At 38.2% G+C, this 22,539-nt stretch overlaps 1 protein-coding gene and 1 pseudogene across 2 annotated transcripts in view; both read left to right on the forward strand.

The window, feature by feature from the left end:
* SUCLG1 (succinate-CoA ligase GDP/ADP-forming subunit alpha) overlaps positions 1-22,539 on the forward strand; it is a 37,160-nt gene that overhangs the window by 9,017 nt on the left and 5,604 nt on the right. The window contains exons 2-7 of the mRNA XM_002757564.6: positions 32-135; positions 7,701-7,817; positions 9,622-9,834; positions 9,976-10,033; positions 16,877-16,960; positions 18,674-18,825. Coding sequence (XP_002757610.3) covers positions 32-135; positions 7,701-7,817; positions 9,622-9,834; positions 9,976-10,033; positions 16,877-16,960; positions 18,674-18,825 — 728 coding nt within the window. The remainder of the gene's footprint in view (positions 1-31; positions 136-7,700; positions 7,818-9,621; positions 9,835-9,975; positions 10,034-16,876; positions 16,961-18,673; positions 18,826-22,539) is intronic.
* On the forward strand, positions 34-6,872 carry LOC103787859 (adenylyl cyclase-associated protein 1 pseudogene; annotated as a pseudogene). The gene has a single exon (XR_613609.5). The product of XR_613609.5 is annotated as an adenylyl cyclase-associated protein 1 pseudogene (transcript).

Below are 22,539 nucleotides of genomic sequence, written 5' to 3' on the forward strand. Positions count from 1 at the left end.
ATAATGTGTCATTTTTTTTTTAACCTCTTAGTACCACAGAATGGAATTCGGCATTGTTCCTATACAGCTTCTCGGAAACATCTCTACGTTGATAAAAATACAAAGATTATTTGCCAGGGTTTCACTGGCAAACAGGTATGTGTATCTAGATTTTTATTTTCAAATGTAGACTAGACTAGAGATATAACAAATTAACTATTTTTTTATTTTTAATATCACAAAAAATATATCAGATTGTTGCAGAAAAATATACTGTACAGCAATGGGGTTGTATGTCAGGAGGCGGTTAGTTGCTATTGTCAGCCTATAGCATAAAAATTTTATTTAAACTTACTTTGCGAAGGAGTATATTGCATGCTTACTAGGACTATATTGTATTGGAGGCCAACATACTTTCTTTCAGCAAATACAACACTTGGTTTTCCTATGATGTTGAAACAGATAACTGTTTCTTTGAGCACTAGGTAAACTAGATTCTTGTGTTTAGGTTTTATACAGACAAACAAACAAAAAAAAACATATTGTTAAATACAGAATCCATATTCAGTGTGGAGAAATGTTCAAACCCACAGAGTCTCTTGGATAGTGAGACAAGCAGAAGAACCAGACCACTGAGTTTTCCCAACTTATACTCTCTCTGGGACCATGATTGGGACTACCAGGCAAAATTCCCTGAAGTGTTTTAATTTATTCTCATTTATTTATATTCATTGTCTCATCCTCTTTCCTGTTCACATCATAGATTTTGTATGAGTGAAAATATATCTGTGATGTGATTCTGTAATAAAATGCCACCTAAGAATCTCCTTTCCATTTTCCTACCTTTCTACTCCCCAGGAATTCCTTCTGTTAATCAATTGGCATGTATCCTTTCAGATATTTTTCTTGTGCATATAAACGTATTTATAGAATATGTGTTTTGTACTGTTTATTATACAGAACTATACTTATATAATGTTATCCAGCATATAATATATATAATGTATATATCTATAAAATAGATACCTAAAAGTAAAATTGGATATCATATGGTCTGTGTATTTAAATTTTTCATAGCTAAATTGAACTTTAAAACATTGGAGCAGATTTATACTTCCACCATAGTAGATGTGCAGAATTTTTTAAAATGAGGAAGTACTACCAAATCAATTCGAGTATAATCAGTATACTCTAAGTGTCTTAACCCAAAATATCCCTTTCTTTATTATTAAAGGAGATATGGCAAGATAAAAGCAGTCAATAATTTTTTTTGTAATTTAAGGTTAATGATTTTTCTGTAATTAAAAGAATTGTCAAGTCAATTCTTCAGTGTTTTGGTAATCTAGAGCAGAGGTGACTAAACTTATTCTGCAAAAGGTCAATTTGTAAATATTTTAGGTTTAGTGGGTCATACAGTCTCTGTTACAGCTACTCAAAAGCATTATAAAAGCAAAAGCAGCCATAGAAAATAATGTCAGTGAATGGGCCTGTGTGTGTTCCAATAAAACTTAATTTACAAAACCAGTCAGTGGGCCAAATCCTGTAGACTGCAGTTAGCAGGTAGTTTCATATAAAATGGTTCTTTTGCTTTTTTACTTTTTTTCTGAAATAACTGAGCACACAAATGTGTTGCAGTGGACTTTTCTTCTTTTTCTTCTTCCATTCCTCAATAACCTTAAAAAAAACCTACCAATAACAAAAAATGAAGCACCCACTAAACCCTGAAATTTTGTTCCTGGTAAAAATGGCTGGGTGTGGTGGCCCACACCTGTAATCCTAGCACTTTATGGGGCCAGAGCAGCAGGACTGCTTGAACCCAGGAGTTTGAGACCAGCCTGGGCAATATGGTGAGACCCCATCTCTAAAAAAAAAAATAGAAAAATTAGCTGGGTATGGTGGTGTATGCCTGTGGTTCCAGCTATTCTGGAGGCTGAGGTGGAAGGATCACTTGAGTCGAGAAGGTTGAGGGTGCAGTGAATCATTATTGAACCACTTAATGCCAGCTGGATGACAGAGTGAGACCCTGTCTCAAGAAAAAAAGGTGTATTCTGATAGCCAAATGTCTTATATGTATGTCACTTCCGTTACATACATTCTAAGGAAAGAAGAGCTTCATCCAAGATTTGAAGTGTGTTCTATCATCCCCTTCCCAATTGATGTTATATTCAGCCTATTTTTTGTTATATATTAATATTATTAGCCTATAATCAGAAGATGTTTGATTAACCCAAATTTCCCATATAAATTTATTATATATAATTTTGTTTTTCTGTTTGCAAAATATTATATGACCCTGTGACATTTTAAGCTGTGGGCTTTTTTATAAGAACCATTGCCCATGGTGTAAGCACTGTTGAGAACTGTCTCCATATTCTAAATTAGGTGATGGTTTGCCTAAATATTTAAATCCAAGGGTAGTTTTAGTGTTTTTCAGATACTTACATTTACATTGTTTCTCATTCACTCTCCTTGTTTTTGTTTTTAAAGTGAGTGAATGTTAATTCCCTCAGTTACGTTTGTTGATTCAGATTCATTATAGACTTAATGATGAGGTCTGAAATTTATAGCTTACTTCCACAGTAAATCTGCATATTGTCTTATTAGTTTGTTTTCTCTGTACACACGTTGTTCCACATAACAAATGAAAAATCCTTGTATTTTAGGGTAGGTTTCAGCAATGCAGATTTCCATTGGGTGCCATCTTGTTTCTTACGCTGGCTTTATAAGCTGCTAAAATTATTCCTGTTCCTAATTGTATACTGGCTGGTGATCATGGTAAAACTAAGGAAAATAAGCTTATTTTGAATAGCTGTGTAATTCCTGTTTATCACTACTTTATGATTAAAATTTGGTGCTTTTGAATTTACCTGGCAGTGTAGTCTAGGGCAGTGCTTCTCAGTGTCTATAGCAAAAACCCCGTGTGGGTGTTTGTTTTTAATTTTCAGACTAATATAGATCAGTATTTTTGTAAAGTACAATAAAAGCTGTAGCAATGTCATACTGCTATATTTTCAAACATTTTTACTTTTTTTAAGTAAAGTAAAATTTACCTCATTGCAGAGCAGCAAGAGTCTGCATACTATACTTTGAATAGCACTGTTTTAAGAGCGAGAACACTGGCCTGTGGTTCTTTCAAAACTCTGCCCCTGACTTTAGACAAATTAATTAACATGCTTGAGGCCAAGTTTCCTATTTTGAAATAGAATTTCAATCAAAATTTCTGAAGTCCTTCTTAAGGCCCTAATTTTTATTCCTTTAATAGAACATCAATATTTGGGACCACATTTTGAATGACCACATAGATTCATTCATTTTTCAACAACTATTTATTGAGTGCCTACTATATGTTGATTTAGGTGTCATATTGCAATGAACAAAGTAGACATAAATTACTGTCTTCATGGAATTTACATTTTAGTGGTTGGGGGGGAATGTATCAACAAAATCAATGAGTAGATTATGTGGTATGTTAGAGAGTACAATTGCTCTGGAAGAAATAAGCCAGGGAGATAGTTGGGTGGTTCTTGCCGGAAGTGGAGAGTGGCTGATTGAAGTCCGGAGGTGGTACATTCTGGCTGACATGCAAAATCTGGTAGAAAGATTGGAGAGGGCGGTGGGCCACCTGGTGGCAGTATCCCATACCTCTGACATGCACTGTGGGTATCGAGACCGTCCTTCAAAAGCAGGAGCAACTCCCTATGTGCAGGCATTTGACTCGCTGCTTGGCGGTCCTGTGACAGAGTACTTGAAGATCATTAAAGAGACTGGGGGAGACATGCAGAAACATGTGGAGATGGTCCACACAGGTTTGAAGTTGGAGCGAGTTCTCTTGGTTACAGCTTCTCAGTGTCAACAGCCAGCAGATAATAAGTTTTCTGATTTGTTGGCACCCATCTCAGAGCAGATCAAAGAAGTGAGAAGCAAGGCAGCAAGTTGTTTAATCACCTGTCAGCTGTCAGCGAAAGCATCCAGGCCCTGGGCTGGGTGGCTATGGCTCCCAAGCCTGGCCCTTATGTGAAAGAAATGAATGATGCTGCCATGTTTTATACAAACTGAGTCCTCAAAGAGTACAAAGATGTGGATAAGAAGCATGTAGACTGGGTCAAAGCTTATTTAAGTATATGGACAGAGCTGCAGGCTTACATTAAGGAGTTCCATACCACCAAACTGGTATGGAACAAAACGGGGCCTGTGGCAAAAGAACTGAGTGGACTGCCTTCTGGACCCTCTGCTGGATCAGATCCTCCTTCCCCACCACCAGGCCGCCCTCCACCAGTCTCTACCAGTTCAGGCTCAGATGAATCTGCCTCCCGTTCAGCACTGTTTATGCAGATTAATCAGGGGGAGAGCATCACACATGCCCTGAAACACATGTCTGTTGACATGAAGACTCACAAGAACCCTACCTTGAAGGCTCAGAGTGGACCAGTAGACAGTGGCCCCAAGCCATTCTCTGTACCTAAACCCCAAACCAGCCCATCCCCAAACCAGCCGCAAAGAAGGAGCCAGGTGTACTTGAACTGGAGGGCAAGAAGTGGAGAGTGGAAAATCAGGAAAATGTTTCCAACCTGGTGATTGATGACACAGCTGAAACAGGTGGCTTACATTTACAAGTGTGTCAACACGATGTTGCAAATCAAGAACAAAATTAACTCCATTGCAGTAGATAACTCCAAGAAACTTGGCCTGGTATTTGATGATGTAGTGGGCATTGTGGAAATAATCAACAGTAAGGATGTCAAAGTTCAGGTAATGGGTAAAGTGCCAACCATTTCCATTAACAAAACAGATGGCTGCCATGCTTACCTGAGCAAGAATTCCCTGGATTGTGAAACAGTCACTGCCAAATCTTCTGAGAAGAACGTCCTCATTCCTACAGAAGGCAGTGGCTTTAATGAATTCCCAGTTCCTAAGCAGTTCAAGACCCTATGGAATGGGCAGAAGTTGGTCACCCCAGTGACAGAAATTGCTGGATAAGTAAAGTGCCACTGGATTCTTTGCCCTCCCTTCACACCATGGGATAGATCTGTATCAAGACGATTCTTTTCTAGATTTTCTCCACCTTTCTGCTCTTAAAACTGCTTCTCTGCTTTGAGAAGCACAGCTACCTGCCTTCACTGAAATATACCTCAGGCTGAGATTTGGGGTGGAATAGCAGATCAGTTGATCTTCTGCAGGAAGGTTCAGCTTTTCCATATCAGCTCAACCATGCCAGCAGTCCATTCTTAAGGAACTGCCAACCAGGACTGATGATGCATTTTAGCTTTGAGCTTTTGGGCATTTATTCTACCAACAAACAGTCCATTGAGAAGAAAACAGTCCCAGGAATTAACAGATCAGAATGTTCACACTGGTTAATCTTTTTCTAACAATGAGCATGAAGGTAGCAGAAGCTGGTGTGTTTCCAGATGGTTCTTCTAACCAAACTAATTTTTTACTATTGACAAGTGAGGCAAGGGTTGCACTGGACCAAAGGCTGAGGCTTGGCCATCTAGCATTCTACACAAAATTGTTCCCTATAAGCATTCCTTTTATTCTCTATTCCATCCTGGGTCTGCCTCTACCATGCTGTGGCAGTGCCCTTCATCCAGAGCAGTTAAAGGAGTCTTGGACCCTTTCTTTCTCTAAGATTCCTGCCCAGCACCTTCTACAGAGATGTCTTAAAAGGGAAAAAAAGGAAAAAACACACCATTCCAAGGAGTCTGGCATTCCTGAATCCTCCTTGCCTGCTAGGTTTCTGTTACCTGTCTTCACTGTCTCCTTTTCCCTGTCATGCTCATCAGCTATGGCTTCTGTCCAGGCACCTGAACAGAGGACTAAAACCTCCATTGCAGGCTGGTTTAGGTCTTGATTTATATAAGAATCTTGCAAAGCACTGCTAATATAAAGTTCAGTTTTTTCCCTCTAGGACAAACACTTACCAAAATGTGCAACTTTTTCTGGTGGGAAGAGAGATTGTCCTGTGATTTCTACCCATTTCCTGAGGCCTGTGGAAATAAACCTTTATGTACTTAAAGTTAAAAAAAAAAAGAAATAAGCCAGGGAAAGGAGGAGTTTGTGTAGTCCTGGTGGTTAGGATGGAGGAGAAGGAGATTTTATTTCAGGTGGTCAGGGAAGGCCTGATCTCTAAGTTAAGATGTAAAGGAGACATGGGAGTGAACCAAGAGGATATTTAGGGAAAGGTATTCCATGCAGAGGGCACAATGAGGCCATGAGGCAGGCATATGCCTGCTGTGTGTGGAAGCCGCAAGGTCAGCATGGCTGGAGTGTAATCAGCAGGCAGGTATGTGACTCTGATGTGGAGAGACAGCTTGTAGATTAACTTGTAGACCAGTATATGGAGTTTGGCTTTTACTTGACTGAAATCTAAAACAATCTGAGTATTTGATTAGAGGAATGCTGTGATCTTATGTTTTGACCAGATTACTCAGGCTGCTGTGGAGATTAGATTGAAGGGGAGCAAGACCAATAACCCATCAAGGTTGAAGTGACTTAGACCAATGTGATAGCAGTAGAAGGGGAAGGAGTTGTCGATTATACTTTGAAGATAGAGCAATAAGATCTGCTAATGGATATGAGATATATGAACAAGAGAAGATGACTTCGGTATTTTTGATGTGATGATCTGTAAGGAGTGAAGTTGTGTTTAAATGAGGTGGGGTAGATGGAGGGGAATGATTGGGAGCTCAGTTTTGGACATGTTGAGTTTGAGAGGCCTGCTAGTTCTCAAAGTGGAGGTATCAGGTAGGTAGTTGATAATGTGAGTATGCAGTTCAAGGCTTAGATAAGTGGGGTGTTTGTGTCTTTGTGTATGTGAAGGGGTCACCATATGGATGAGATATATTGCCATGATAAGGGATGACATCACCAAGGGCATGAATTTAGACGAAAAAGAGAAGTTAAGGAGAGAAAAAGAAAAGAGGAAAACCAGGGGAAGTAGAGCCCCAGAAGCCTAGTGAAAAAGAATCTTTCAATCCTTGGAGCTGTTTTTGGTTGTCATAACTGGAGGGGGTTATGACAGTTAGGAGGGTGTGGTACTGGCATCTAATGGGTGGAGCCCAGGGATGCTGCTAAATGTCCTACCAGGCACTGGATGACCTCTCATAAGAAAGAGTCATCCTTCCAAAATGTCAGTAATGCTGAGGTTGAGGAGTAAAAGTGAATGGATAGAGAAATACAGGTTGTTGACTGGGCGGTATTAAAGGCTTACTTAAGGTGAGTGATCATTCATTTAAAATTAGACCAGTTGACATGTTTTTTTTTCTTTTGTTTTTTTCCTCTAGCCACTTTTTGGCTGCACATGTCTAGGCTTAGAGTAGGGGAAAATTGGATTTAACCCAGGTTGTGGTTTTGCTAGATGTTTAAGTTGAAGTGAGAGAAAGCCAAGGTCGTTGTGGGAGGGTAATGATCTACCATGAATTTAAACTGAGGAGTGTGAGCACATGAGGAGTTGAGAAACAGGGAGTTTTTGATCACCAGCCAAGTTTGAGAACAGGGAATCAAAGAGGCCCCTGTTTATAGCTATTTTGGCTTTTCAGAGGCTTGTTTTGCTTCAAACTTCAAAGCTATGTTTAGTAAATAGATGGGCATGCTTCCTGTAGTTACGTCTGGGAATAGTTAACCTATTTGTTTTTCTTCTCCTAAGTTGCTAAGATTGCTTTTGCTTCTCTTGGGCTTTCCAGTCTGCTGTTTCTCATGGATCTTGTGCTTTTTCCCCTCAGGGCACCTTTCACAGCCAGCAGGCATTGGAGTATGGCACCAAACTTGTTGGAGGAACCACTCCAGGGAAAGGAGGCCAGACACATCTGGGTTTACCAGTCTTTAACACTGTGAAGGAGGTAATTAATGCTACCTGAGTTTGGCAAGACAAGAAAAGCAAGGGAAGAGTGAGCATTCTTTGGGTAGAGATCTTAATTGTGTTTCTTTTGGGAGAGTCACTTGCTGTTTGAAAATTCAGTAACCTAGAGAAATTTGAATTGCCTTCAAAACCGGTGTGTCATTTGTGTTTCTAGGTATGCATCAGCTGTTAGGGGAAGAAGTGCTGTGGCCAGGCTTCTGTTTGTCTTTTTATCATTGCCTTATTTTTCTTCTTCCAGTATGTTAGTACAAATGTCAGCAACCACCCCCTAACTCTTCCTTAGTGGGGACTGTGCAGCAGGCACTGTGCTAGGTGTTTCATTCAGATTGCCCCGTTCAGGCCTCACTACAACCCTTGGAGGTAGGTGCTGTTATCCTTCTCATTTTAAAGGTAAGGATGTTACTAGTGCAATGAGGTTGAAGATCTTGCCCATGGTCTGACAGCTGATAAATGGCACGCTTAGGATGGCTCAGAGTAAAGAGTGGTCCCATGTGAAGAAACTAAATTTTGGAGTTATATTTACAGATCACAGTGTCCTAAATTCTCAAATTACAGATTTCTTAATAATACCTTTAAAAGTTATTTTTGAATTAAACTTTAATTCTTTGTTACAAAACTGATACGTGCTTTTTGTAAAAATGCAGATGGTATAAAAGGTAAGTAAAATTAAATTTTAGTGTCTTCAACATTTCAGATTTTGCCTCTGTAGGGAGCTAACTTAAGCTTAGTGTGTAGTCTTTCACTCTCTTTTTACTCTTATATGAATATTTACAAGACTAATAGTATTTAAAAGAAACTGTAGTGTTAATTATTGGGTATTTAATTTTAAAAAATCTAAGAAATAAACTTAGTTTTTCGGGATGATGTGTTGATCAGCCTTAAATGTGTTCTTCTCCTCTTCTTATGCATATTTTTAAGCTGTGTTTTAAAGCATTACATTTTTTAAGGCACAAATTTAAAGTCCTTCCTGCCTTAAATTCTATTATGGCTGATTTTATAACTTCAAAATATAGAGAGGAGATGTTTTTTCACAGTTTCTCCAGGTTGACTTTTCTTTTGTTATGAGCCTTTGTTTGCTTTTTTTAAGAAAGTCTTGTTGCTAAGCAATCCATTTGTTATAGTGACAAAAATAGTTGTGGCGTTTGGAATATTCTGTAAGTTTTTTTTGACAGATATTGTTTATTTTTCACCCATTCTGCTCTTACAAAGAGATTTTTGAATGAGTAGGGTTGGTACCTTTCATCTATATGATTTCCTAGCACAATATTTGCTGTTGTCACAGTCTAGCTTCTGGCAGTATTTGTAGCCTTTGGAGGTAGAGAACTATGTACTGTAGTTACTTTTCAGTCAAGTACCTACGTGCCATGGTTTGACTTCTTTTGGTTTCATACTAGTTTTAATATTTTTTTGTCTCCCCCTCTTTATTATCATCTTGAACAGAGTTTTAAAAAATTATTTTTAACCTCTGGCATCATTTGTGGATGATATGTTGGCTTCCTTTGACTCTGTTCACTGTCAGGATGCTTTTAGGTTTACTGACATGCCATAGTCTAGATGTCACAGAAGCTTTCGATTCACAGTGGCATTCAAAGCGGGCTGAGAAAGGGCTATGCTTACTTCTGCTCTACTCTGAGAGTGTAGTGAATTTGAGAATGGGAAGAATGCTATGTCTTTGGGTAGTCCTTTTCTTTACCCCAAGACATTATTAAAATGATAGTATTGAATTTATTTTACAATGTTTATGATTTAACCAATAATAACGTGCTTCATCATTAATGTTTCAGGCCAAAGAACAGACAGGAGCAACGGCTTCTGTCATTTATGTTCCTCCGCCTTTTGCTGCGGCTGCTATTAATGAAGCTATTGAGGCGGAAATTCCCTTGGTTGTGTGTATCACTGAAGGTATCCCACAGCAGGACATGGTCCGAGTTAAGCACAAATTGCTGCACCAGGGAAAGACAAGGCTAATTGGGCCCAATTGCCCCGGAGTCATCAATGTGAGTGCAAAACATGAAAAGAAACCCAAATTAAGCCTCTCACAAGGCTAAACAGCTTTGAGTGAATGCAAGTATATTTGTGTGTATGACCTGTGAGTGACTTTTTTTTTTAACTTTTCTGAAACTATGATTTACTTTCAGCCTGGAGAATGTAAAATTGGTATCATGCCTGGTCATATTCACAAAAAAGGAAGGATTGGTGAGTTTGTTACTTTCTAACAGATTAAAACAAAAAATTATTTGCCTTAAATCTTCAAAACTCACAAAGAATTTGTGACTTTGCAAATCAAGTTTATTTTAATTAAATTGACTTGAGTAGAATTTACCAGGGAAGTTTTGTAGTCTATCAATTCTGTATCCTGAGTGTAATAAGTTTATTTGAGAAGCCATTACAGTTCTACAGAATCAGAGAAGACTTTGCTGGTGGGAGTTTAAATATTTTTTCCCTGCTCAGCATTCTGGGTATTATTCTATGTATTTGCATGTATCAGTAGTTAATTTCATTAACTATCATAACTTAGTTATTGCTAAGTAGTATTCTATCGCATAATTTTTGCATAATTTGCAAAAACCACGATTTGTTTATTCATTTTCCCATTAATGAACATTTGGGTTGTTTTCATGTTTGAGCCTTATGAACAAGACTTAGGTCAACATTTGTGTATAGGTTGTTTTGTGGACAGATTTTTGTTTCTCTTGGGGAAAATGCATAGGAATGGACTTGCTAAGTCATGTTTGTATGGACATAAGTAGAGTATGCTCAACTTTTTAAGAAACTGCCAAATAGTTCTGCAAAGTGGCTATATCATTTTATATTTTCACTATTAATGTAGGAGAGTTTCAATTGCTCCATGTCTTCCCAACATTTAATATTGTTAGTCTTTTTAAATGTAGCCATTCTACTGGGAGTAAAATGGTATCTCTTGTGGTTTTGAGTGTCCCTGATGACTAATGATGCAGAGCACCTTTTCATGTGCCATTCACATACCTGCTCAATAATCACCTTGCTCTTTTAGATATCACAAACTTTCTCAAAATGTTTTAGGTTTATGGGCACCTCAGAAAGCCGGGCAGTGGTCACAAAGCAAATCAGATGGCCTATCATAGGAAAATTATATTGCTACTTGGAAGTAGCCAAGGTAACATTTCAAAGTTAGCCACATTAGGCTTGTGTTTAGACTCTACACCAAACTTTAAACTGTACTGTTTTTCAATCATAATAGATGATTGACAGTGCTTTTCTCTATCTATAAAGCATGGCTACTAATAATAAATAAGGGTAATTGTCATAGTGGGTGAGTGTCGGTTGTGCAGTTTACAGGATTTGGTTCAAGGTTATGAGTTTTCTTTATTGCTAATGTCTCTTGGAGCTGTCAGCCCTGCTGCCAGTGGCAGTACTTGGTGATTTTATGAGAGAGGTTACAGGGAGCTCCATAGGCCATCTGAATTCCAGTGGGGCCTGATCCATGTATCACTGATGCTCTTGTGCATATTTGAATATTACTTATATTCTTTGGTCTGTTTTGAAGGTTACTGCTATGGTCTTGAGGCGAGCATGGAAGGGAATGTTCTGTGCTGAGTTGCTTTTCTGGTCACTGCCCGGCTTTCTAAGGTGCCCATAAACCTAAAAAATGAAAATCAAGAGAAGTTCGGGGAAGTCCTGTAGACATTGGCTTTGTGAATGGTCATAACACATTGATGAGACAGTCCTCTGGGAGACTGCTTTTAATTCCTTTGAAAAAGGGCTTTTTTTCAAAAGAGAAAATATGTGACACTGCAAGATTTTTAAGAGGATGAGGAGAGGAAGATGGTTATTTGTACCAACTATTTCTATTTTGGTACTATTGCTAATAGTCTCAATAGCCTCCTTGACTTCTGATCCTTAAGTTGAGAGTTAAGAGAAAGAAGGATTTTTCAGTCCTTTAGCTATTTCTGAATGGAATATAATGTAATGTGATAGCAGTATAATAGTGTAATGGATTTCCAGTTTTTGTTAATAAAAGCTAATGAAATTGCATATCTGCTAACTGAGTATTATTGAAGGAAGTGATTGGATTCCAAATTGATGATATTTAACTGTACCATGTTATTTTTTCTTTTATGATGGACAGTTTGTTACTCTCAACCATGTGTCACATGCTTGACTCTTCTGTCCTGTTTTAAATTTTTAATTAAACTGCCTATATTGAGATAATTATAAATTCATGTGTAGTTGTAAGAAATAATACAGACAGATCACTCTTTATTCAGTTAGCCAAATGATTAACATCTTGCAAAACTATAGTATTTTCATAAATGGGATGCTGACATTGATGCATCAATGTCAGAAAACTTTGACATTGCATCAGTCAATACAGAAAACTTTTCCATCACCTCAAGTTTCCTTCATGTTGCCCTTTTCTAGTCACTTCCCTCCTGCTTCCAACCCCTTCTCAATTCCTGACAACCAGTCATCTGCTCTCCAATTATATAATTTTGTCATTTCAAGAATGTTATATAAGTGGAATCATATAGAATGTAGCCTTCTGGGATTGCCTGTTTATATAGTCAGAATAAGTCTCTAGAGATTCATCCAGGTTGTTGTATGCATCATTAGTTCCTTTTTATTACTGAGGATTGATGGTATAAATTTACTTCAGTTTGTTTAACCATTCACCTGTTGAAAGACATCTGGGTTGTTTTTCAGTTTGGCCTATTACAAGTACAGCTGCTATAAACATTTGTCTACTGGTTTTTATGTGAACATTGTCTTCATTTTTTTGAGACAAATGTCCAGGAACATGGTTGCTGGGTTGTATGATACTTGTGTGTTAGTGTTTTAAGAAACTAACCCTTTTGCTATCCAGTGTGGCTGTGCTGTTTTACATTTCTACCAGCAATGTATGAGTGATCCAGTTTCTCTGCAGCCTTGCCAGCATTTGGTGGTGTCACTGTGTTTTTATTTTAGCTATTATGGTAAATATTTAGTGATAGCTCTTGGTACTTTTTATTTGTATTTGCCTAGTGATTAATGATATTATCTTTTCATAGATTATCTTTTTATAGATTTATTTGCCATCTGTTTATCTTTTTCAGTGAAGTGCCCCACCTTGGGTTTTGCCCATGTTCTAATTGGATTGTTTACTTTTTTATGGTTTAGTTTTGAGAGTTCTTTACATATTCTAGGTACTAATACTTTGCTGGATGTGCAATTTACTTTTTCATATTTATGTTAAAGTGATCATGTTTGTATCACAAAAACTCTTCTTGGGATTTTGATAGGAGTACACCATTACATAAGTAGATAGGCATTACCCACCTAACCTTCTCAGTGATGAAATGTCCCATAGAGGGGAGGGACAGTGTTAAGGACAGAGGATGTGGATGGGACAAAGGCACTGAGAATAGGGAAAAAGTGATAAATGAGAAATATGGGGGTGGAAGTTGCGATGGTTGTCATTTGTTATGCATTAGGGTTCAGTTAGTGAATCTTAAAACTATTGAAATTAAATTTCACTTAAGAGGGTGGTCTTACTCCATTGATGAGTTTTTAGTTTCAACTCATTTATTAACATATATGAGCACCTTGTGTGCCCAGAACTGTGCTTTAAGCTGGAAACACAGGGGTTATGAGGACTTATTTATTGACCCGTTGAAAATTATAGTCTAGTGGAGAAGGTAGCTGCCATGGAATCTCAAGCACCACTGGTGGTCTCTTACAGAACCAGGTGGTAGGAGAACGTGGTTCTTAATTGGAGAATCAGTGTGTGGTCAAGATATTCAAATTTCAGGCTGGTTGATCGAGCCTGACTGTGTATTTATTTTGCCAAGCCAAGATTATCAGATAAAAATTAAAACTTGAAATTTACCTTTCCTTTTTTTCTTATGGACCTTTCAAAGATGGACCATTCCATTTTACTGTATCAGTAGTAGAAGGTCCTGTTATGTGGTAGACTCAAGGGCAGGGCTCAGGCCAGCAGGTCATCTCCTTAGAGATGTTAAACTGTTGATCACAGGCACTGTCCTGCCTTCTGAATAAAGAATTTGTGTTTGTTCCATCCCAAGGCAATTTTTCTGTAATGGAAATATAAATAACTGCCCATTAAAGCTAGGTAGAATCAGTATTTTAGATCAGGTTTTAAGGACTTCTGCTTTTGGTAAAATTATTTTTATTTTTTAAAAAGCATTACTGTGATTTTTATATAATTCTTAACAGTGTTGAAAGTATTAGCTAAAAGTGACCTCAAAGTTTAGTGTTTGCTATAACACTAGAAAAAAACAATTACCTGTAGTGTTCTCTTCATGATCCTCCCTCTGTCCTCAGTATTTGGAATCAGTACCTGCCTTAACCTCAGGAGCAAGAAGAGTTGACAAGAAATGAGCTCTTTAAACAGAGTTTATTGAAGGAAGATAAAGTACATTTAAAGAGAGGAGCTGCTGACCAGCTGGCTGACCACCTGGAAAACAGCTGTGGCTGGTCTAGCTGGAAAAGTAGTAGTAGCAATGTTTATTTAAAGAGACAGTACACCCTGAGCGATGATTCAGAATAGGCTGCTCGAAAGAGAGGATGAGCCAGCAGCAGCTAATGCTGAGGGACTTTTGTTATGAAAATCTTGCCTGATTATTCATGAAGGGGCAGGATGGGGTGTCATTTGCAACCATGTTTTAGGCAACCTCCTTGCGTGCACATGCTCTGTAGTTGTACATGCTAGTATACATGTCACAGGTCTCATTAGCATTTAAAATCTCTACCTAGGGGTGTGGTTTTTACTATTATAATGAAGAAAAGGTTACTGTAGGGCAAGTTATTGGAGGAGTGCACACGCTTGTCAGCAGGGAAAGCCCCTACCATGATTATCTCCAGCTAGGGCCTGATAAGTCCCCTTCAGGGCCAGAGTAGCCCGACCACGGGCCAGAAGTAGCCGGTGTAGCCATTTCCTTTCTGTGGACTATCAGTGGGCAGCGCCTCCAGGACTTTTCACAGGGCTCTCCTGATTGCTCGTTTCTGGCCATCTGCCTACTCTGACATTCCTACTGTGTCTCATGGTAACATTAGGGCTAATAGTGAACCATTCAATGAATGAAGTTGTTTCTACCCAAAAAATACTTATGGTTTCACAGTGGTAGGAAATGTACAACTTCTGCTTATTTCCTAGTAATAAGGGCAATAGGAAATATAAAAGCACTGAGGAGATTTAGAGAAAGAGATTTTATCTCACTTCTCTTTGGGAGTGATCAGGAAAGACCTCAAAGAGAAAGTAGCATGTAATGTGGACCTTGAAGGATGATGAGAAGTTTTGTCAGATAGTGGAGGTGAAACACTCCACTTTAAGCAGAGCAAATACGAAAAGACAGGAGAGCATGAAATAGCAATGAGGATTAACCAAGTTTCACTGGATAGGGAAATAGTAAGAAACAAGTCTGGAGAGGGAGGCGGGGGACTGTGCTGGGTTGGGGAGTTAGAGCAGAGTTCCACATGAAGTGAGGCATCGTTGAGGACATAGGTGTCACTGTCTAGTGAAATGCATCTAAAAGAGCAATATCACAGTGTTCTGTGGGGTCTGTCTAGCAATGACTGAGTTACATTCACACTGTTCTTTCAATTTGACTGGTTGGTATGGAGAACCTGAAGTTATTGTGTGCCCAAATGCATAGTAAGAAGATGTGTATTTATGCATAGGTCACACACTTAGTACACATTAATATATAATGATAATGGTGACATAGCACTTTGCTTAAAAAAGTAAACCTGCTGTATGGAAGTTGAGGTAGCTTATGGTTATAGTTTTTGTCCCAGGCTGACAAGAATTCTATTTGCCCCAGTAGGGTGATCATATTGTTAGAAAAGGGTCTTCTGAGTTCTTGAGAGTTGCTCTAAGGCAGAAGTTTAAGGAAAGTAAACCATGGACACCCTGGATTGATTTTTCTGTTTGTCTAAAGTATTACATAGCTTGTGCTTTGAATAAATTATCTTTTTGAAAGCTCAGCCAAGCATAGTAAACTACAAGAGAAGACAACTAGCTGTCACTCCTTTCTGGCCCCCAGTGGCTCTCCTCCTTCGATACATACCTAATCCAGATGTGAAATTAAGTGCTTTCACACAGGCCCATTTATAAAGGAAATTAGGCTGGAGACTTGATTCCAGAGGGATCTTGACCTTATTCCCCAGTTTCCTTTATATTGATTTTAGAGCCTATGTATTGGTTCAAAATTATTGGGAAAATAGTTATGGAGAAGATAGGTAGCATTTTAAAATGTAACTAATGCTAATTTTGATGGTTTAATAGTTTGTATTAGTCTGTTTTACATTGCTACAAAGGAATATCTGACACTGGGTAATTTATAAGAAAAGAGATTTGTTTAGCTTATGATTCTGCAGGCTATACAAACATGGCATTAGCATCTGTTCAGCTTCTGGTGAGGCCTCAGGAATCTTTTACTCATGGTGGAAGGTGAAGGGGAGCAGGCATGTCACATGGTGAGAGAGGGAACAATAAATTTCAGGATCTTTTAAAGAACCAGTTCTCATGTAAAGGAATAAAGTGAGAACTCACTCATTACCATGGGAGGGCACAAAGCCATTCATGAAGGATCTGTCCCCATGACTGAAACATCTCCCACTGTGTCCCACCTCCAACATTGGGTGTCACATTTCAGCCTGAGATTTGGAGGGGACAAATATCCAAACTACGTCATGGTAATATAAGTCTAATCTGTTACATTCTTCACTGTAAGTATGATTGTACCTACCAAATTTATATTGCTATTATCCTCTTCATAAATATTCTCAGAAGAGGTAATTTAAGTCTTTCTTGCATTGTTTTTATAGTCATAAGATGACCTTAACTAATAATATACTTTCTCCTATGTCTAAATTTAAAAACTTCCCTGCTTTAATTTAAGCCTTTTCGTTTTATCATTTGAAGATACTATTGATTTTGATGGCAAATCATGGAATGAATTTTATACCTATGTTAGTCACACAAAGTGTTTGGTAATTTAGTTAACCATATTTTAGCCTAACGTAGAAACACAATCTAATATTTTTGAATCTTTCCTTAAGGCATTGTGTCCAGATCTGGCACCCTGACTTATGAAGCGGTTCACCAAACAACGCAAGTTGGATTGGGGCAGTCTTTGTGTGTAGGTGAGGGATTTTTGCTAAAATCCTTTTATCGGCATGTAGTGTGTTCGCTGAATGAGTATAATAATAATTACTGATTTTATTATTTGCAAAAGATTTTGATACTGTTATAAAAAGGATATTATGATCTCAAATTTAATTTGCTTAAGTGCGAAGTTGTTCTGTAGCTTTTCAAGATTCATGGTCCAAGGTTTTATTTCCAGGTTGAAGAACTAACTAACATTTTGAGACATGTGTCTCCTGGAGCACCTTGGTGCCTGAAACGTCACTTGTTTTGATTACTCTGAAGAAATGGTTCCTTATATTAGGACTTTTGTTGTCATTGCCATTATGTTCAGTGGTGCTTCATATTTATTGAATTCTTTGCCATTCAGTGTCTCATTGTTAAGGCAAGCGTCTCAGGTGTCTCTGAGCGGGAAAATTGTACTGTTAGAGCCTTATTGGTGAGAAAGTCAAGGTTGAGGAAGGTTCACTTTCTCAAAACCTCTCTTTTTATCACACCATACTGCCTCCCACTTGAAAAAAAAATGACAAGTTTTTTAAAAAAATTATTTATTATACTTTAAGTTCTGGGGTACATGTGCAGATCGTGCAGGTTTTACATTTTAAAATAATTTCAATATTTGCTGCCAAAAGCCAAGGCAAATTACTCATTTTCATATTGATAAATATTCCTTCAATTTGTTAGAATACCTTTTAGAAGTATCTGTACCAAAAACTCATAACATATAGGTGTTTTTATTAAGATCCAAATTCATAAATTAAATATTAAAAACATCCATTGAGCATTTCTACATGTAAAACATAATTTTAAGTGGAAGATATTTTAGTGTGACAGAGAATAAGAAATGGTTTGAAACAGGCTTACCAATTCCTTCTTTTTTAGTTTCAGTTTTGAGTTTTTAAATGGAGGATAATAATGTCTATTTCACAGAGAGAGTGAGAGAATTAGGAAATAACAGATCTAACGTGTGCCAAAGCATAGGACTTGACACACGGTTGGCACTTAATAAATGCTGTTTTCCTTCCTCCACTCCATTCTTCAGAGATGCAGTGAAAAGTAAGAAATCAGTCCGGCCCTCATTAAGTTTGTAATTTAAAAATAAAAAGTGGCAGCCTATCTGTATGAAACATTTACTTTAACCCTCTCCAGGTACTCCTTTTAAATGTTGTGTCGTAGGGCCCTGATACACAGGCGCCGTCGTTATCCACTCTGGATCCAGAACAGGAGGGGTCAGGGCACTCACTGTCACTCACTGGCACATGTGTCTTAAAACTTGTGGGTTTCTCTGCAGCATACCTCATCAGGTAGTTTCTTTGCTCAAAGAAATTTGTTAAATATTTATTCTTTCCTTTAGTGTAACATCAGCATCTTCTTAAAATGTTAATTTCTAAGGAGTTATCTGGGAATAATTTTGTGGGACAGAAGAGGTTGATAAAGGAGCTAAAGCCAAAAGAGGGTTGTCTTTGTTACAGCCCTAGAAGATTCCTGGGATATCAGGAACCAACCACCATTTAGCATTCATATAATATTACCAACAGAAATAAATGTAGCATTTTGTGATTTTAAGATATTAAATATAAGAATAATAATACATTTAAAAATACTAGGGAGAAGGGGAAGAAAAATGATAAACCAGTTAAAAACATTTCTTGACCTAAATTCCATGGTTTATCTTTAAATTTCCAGCTATTGATATTTTTCAACTTTTTTAGGCATTGGAGGTGATCCTTTTAATGGAACAGATTTTATTGACTGCCTTGAAATCTTTTTGAACGATTCTGCCACAGAAGGCATCATATTGATTGGTGAAATTGGTGGTAATGCCGAAGAGAATGCTGCAGAATTTTTGAAGCAACATAATTCAGTAAGTTTGGGTTTGGAATAATATAGCTCTTTGCTCTAAATACCAGAGGCTTGTTTCAGAAGTTATTTTTATTTTTTCAAAGATTAATTTTTCAAGAAAACACAAAAGATAAAACTTTCTGGCCAGCTGCGGTAGCTCATGCCTGTAATCCAGCACTTTGGGAGGCTGAGGCAGGTGGATCACGAGGTGGACAGATCACAAGGTCAAGAGATAGAGACCATCCTGGCCAACGTGGTAAAACCATGTCCCTACTAAAAATACAAAAATTAGCTGGATGTCGGCGGTGCACACCTGTAATCCTAGCTACTTGGGAGGCTGAGGCAGGAGAATCGCTTGAACTCAGGAGGTAGAGGTTGCAGTGAGCTGAGATCATGCCACTGCACTCCAGCCTGGTGCCAGAGCAAGACTCCCTCAAAAACAAAACAAAAGAAAACAAAGGGGTCTTCTGTACTGGACACTTAGACAATTCTGGATTATTTCTGGGTTGATTCTCTACTTCCCTATTCTGAACTCTTCCTCCCTAGGCATGACCCCACACTTTGTGGTAAGTAAGTTGTTCACCTACTGAGTGGATACATTCAGGCCATCAGCCTCAGAGTCTCCACTTGACCTGCAGACTTGATTTTCACCTATGGCTGGTATTCTTTCTCCTGATCTCAGAGGGAAATAGTGTTCTTTCTCTTTTTCAAGGCTGACCTAAAGATCCTATACTCATGCCTTTTTTTCAGGATCTTGCTTCCCTCTAGTTTTAGACTTTCCTTGTGGAATGGCACTTCCCTTCGGAGATCAAGTAGAAAAGCTTTACTGTCTATGTCCTGTGGAGGCTTTCCATGTTGCCTCTCCCTTAGAATCAAATGTAAAGGAATAATGCTGAGTTGTGTCATAATTCTGTTTAGCTTAAGGGAATTAAGCCCTATTCCTGTGGTGAAAGGAGAGGTCGGGGTGCAGCAGTGACTGAAGCAGTTTGGTGTCCACCAGCCCCCACTCAGTGAATTTGTGCTGTGGCCATTATTGTATCACAGAACTGTGGGAAAAAAATCAAGCAAGTGATTTTCAGAATTTCTCTTACACTGACGAATGAGTGACAAATCCTCTTCAGGAGACTAGGCAAAAGAATGAAGATAACTTTTTCTCTCTGCTTATGAAAAAAATCTACCAGTGAATAAATTAAATGCCACAGAAAAATAATACTGGAGAGTTAAAGGAACCAATAATATCATGTAAAGGGTAGTTTACACAAAACAAGACATATTTATTTGTGTTTTAAAGAATTTTAAAGGGCTATTTTGAATATTCTTGATTTTCTTCTTTGGTGACTTTAAGCCCTAACTCCCATAGTAGATACAATTCAACTTCACCCTCATTCTTTCAATTTCTTTCCTTACTTTTCATTCATTCTTAAATCTTCAGCAGTCTGGTTCCTTTCTGTCACTTAGAAGCTATATGACCTTGGGAATGCTTCTGAATCTTGTTGCCTCACTTTCCTTATTGGAAAAATGAGGATATAGTAGTGCCTGCCCCCTAGAGTTATTTTAAGAACTATGAAATTTAAATGACTTAGTAATGTATAGCATAGTGGTGCCTGACACTTAGTAAGCAGTCTTACTGAGCCGTTTGCTGCTGTGGAATCTTCTTACTCTCCCGATACTGTTTTTGTAGAGGTCACCAGTGGCCTTGATTTGTTTGTCGTCTTCTCTATCCTCTTGGTTTCTTTCCTGGTTTTCCTCCTCTTTATCATTCCCTGGATCTGTTTTCTGTGCCTATTAGGTATGAATTGTTATCTTATATAAGTGACTTCATACTTAATGCAGTTTCTATGGCAGAAACCTGAGAGCCATCTTTTATTTCTCTCTCATCTTGTTTGTACTCAGTTACCAAGATCTGTCTCAGACATGAGTGGTTTGTCTAGATTCAGAGCCTTGTCTGTACGTTGTACATCTACTTTGGTTTGGGTCCTCAGCCTGTCTCATCTGGACCATCTAAATGGTTTCCTTCATGAGCTCTCTCATTTTCTCCATCCACCTCCCTTTACTCTTAGGCCATTCTGCTTATGGCCACCCAAATTATCTGCCCTTCTGAAACACCGGCATTGGTCTGTTTATCCTTGGTTCACATCAGACAGTGTTTCCCATTACATGTCAGTTAAAGGGCAGGTTTAGTATGAATTCCAGTCCTTCGCATATCATCCTAACTTTCCCTTTCGGATCCATTTTCTATCTGACATGCCAGTTTTCATTCTTACTTGCCTTTGTTTGTTTCTTCTGCAAGGCATGCTTAATATCTGACTTTTACTCTAGACTGTGTTATAGACTGCAGGGAGCTGTTACCCTCAGTGCCCTGCCCAGTCCCCTGGAACAACAGGCACCAATACAGGTCAGGTATTGGTGGAATGGAAGAGTAGATTATTAGGGACTGGAGTAAAATGTTAGATTTCCTTGAAGTCAGAAAGTTGTATAGTTTGAAATTTAAGTAAAAACTGACTTATTTAAAAAAAGAAAAAGGTTTGAGTTAATACAGCATTGTACTATGTTAAATTGAATTTAAAATGTTTTTGAGCCCAATTCTGAATCCCTTGAATAACTTAGTATTTATTTGGAAAAATGAAACAGACATTTTGTTTCATTTGGTACATGTTTCCTATTCTTGGTTAGTTCTTATGGAATTAATTTTTTTTTTTTTTTAGATGGAGTTTTGCTCGTTACCCAGGCTGGAGTGCAATGGTGCGATCTCGACTCACCGCAACCTCCGCCTCCTGGGTTCAGGCAATTCTCCTGCCTCAGCCTCCTGAGTAGCTGGGATTACAGGCACGCACCACCATGCCCAGCTAATTTTTTTGTATTTTTAGTAGAGACAGGGTTTCACCATGTTGACCAGGATGGTCTCAATCTCTTGACCTCGTGATCCACCCGCCTCGGCCTCCCAAAGGGCTGGGATTACAGGTGTGAGCCACTGCGCCCAGCCCTGGAATTAATTTTTATTGAGAGCCTAATGTGTACAAGATTCTAGGTTAAGCAGTTCAGATGCTACATTATATAAAACATCTAGTATACTTGGCATAGAGTAAACACTTGATAAACATGATCTGCTGCCTTTCCTGCTATCGTTACAATGATAATAATTATTTGCAAAAGTTCTGGTGTTTAACTTTTGTTCTGATGCTTTGGTAAGATGTTTTCATTTTTTCTTTATGAATGAGGAAACTGGTACAGGAAGATTAGTAACTTGCCAAGGATAGGTATACAGCAAATGAACCTGGGGTGAGATTCATACCCAGGTTAGCCTGACATCTCCATTTCACCATGGAAGGATAAGGAGTCAGGATAAGGATAAGGATGAAGGAGTTAAGGACAGAGTCATCAGTTATGGGCATAGGCTCAGACTACACTGAGAGCATTCTAACTGGCCTTTCTGCTTTTAGACATTCATACTTTTCATCATTTGTGTCCTATTTTCAGACTACACTTCCCCATAGTCTTTTAGTTGTAGTTTTCTCCACTTAAACAAAAAAACCTCAGTGACTTTTGTAAATGGACAGATGCAAATTTGTTAGACATTCTAGGCTCATGAAAGTCTTGATCCTTTCTTGTGCAACAATATTCCCACTTTTGGGGGGAACAAGAGAGCAGGATCAAATAGAAATTAATGCCGTTCAAACATGAGATTCTCATATTCTATGTAGGTCTTATGAGTGAATGAATAACTTGTGGAGTCTTT

Source organism: Callithrix jacchus, chromosome 14, assembly GCF_049354715.1.
Source record: "Callithrix jacchus isolate 240 chromosome 14, calJac240_pri, whole genome shotgun sequence".
In the NCBI taxonomy this organism is placed as follows: domain Eukaryota; kingdom Metazoa; phylum Chordata; class Mammalia; order Primates; family Cebidae; genus Callithrix; species Callithrix jacchus.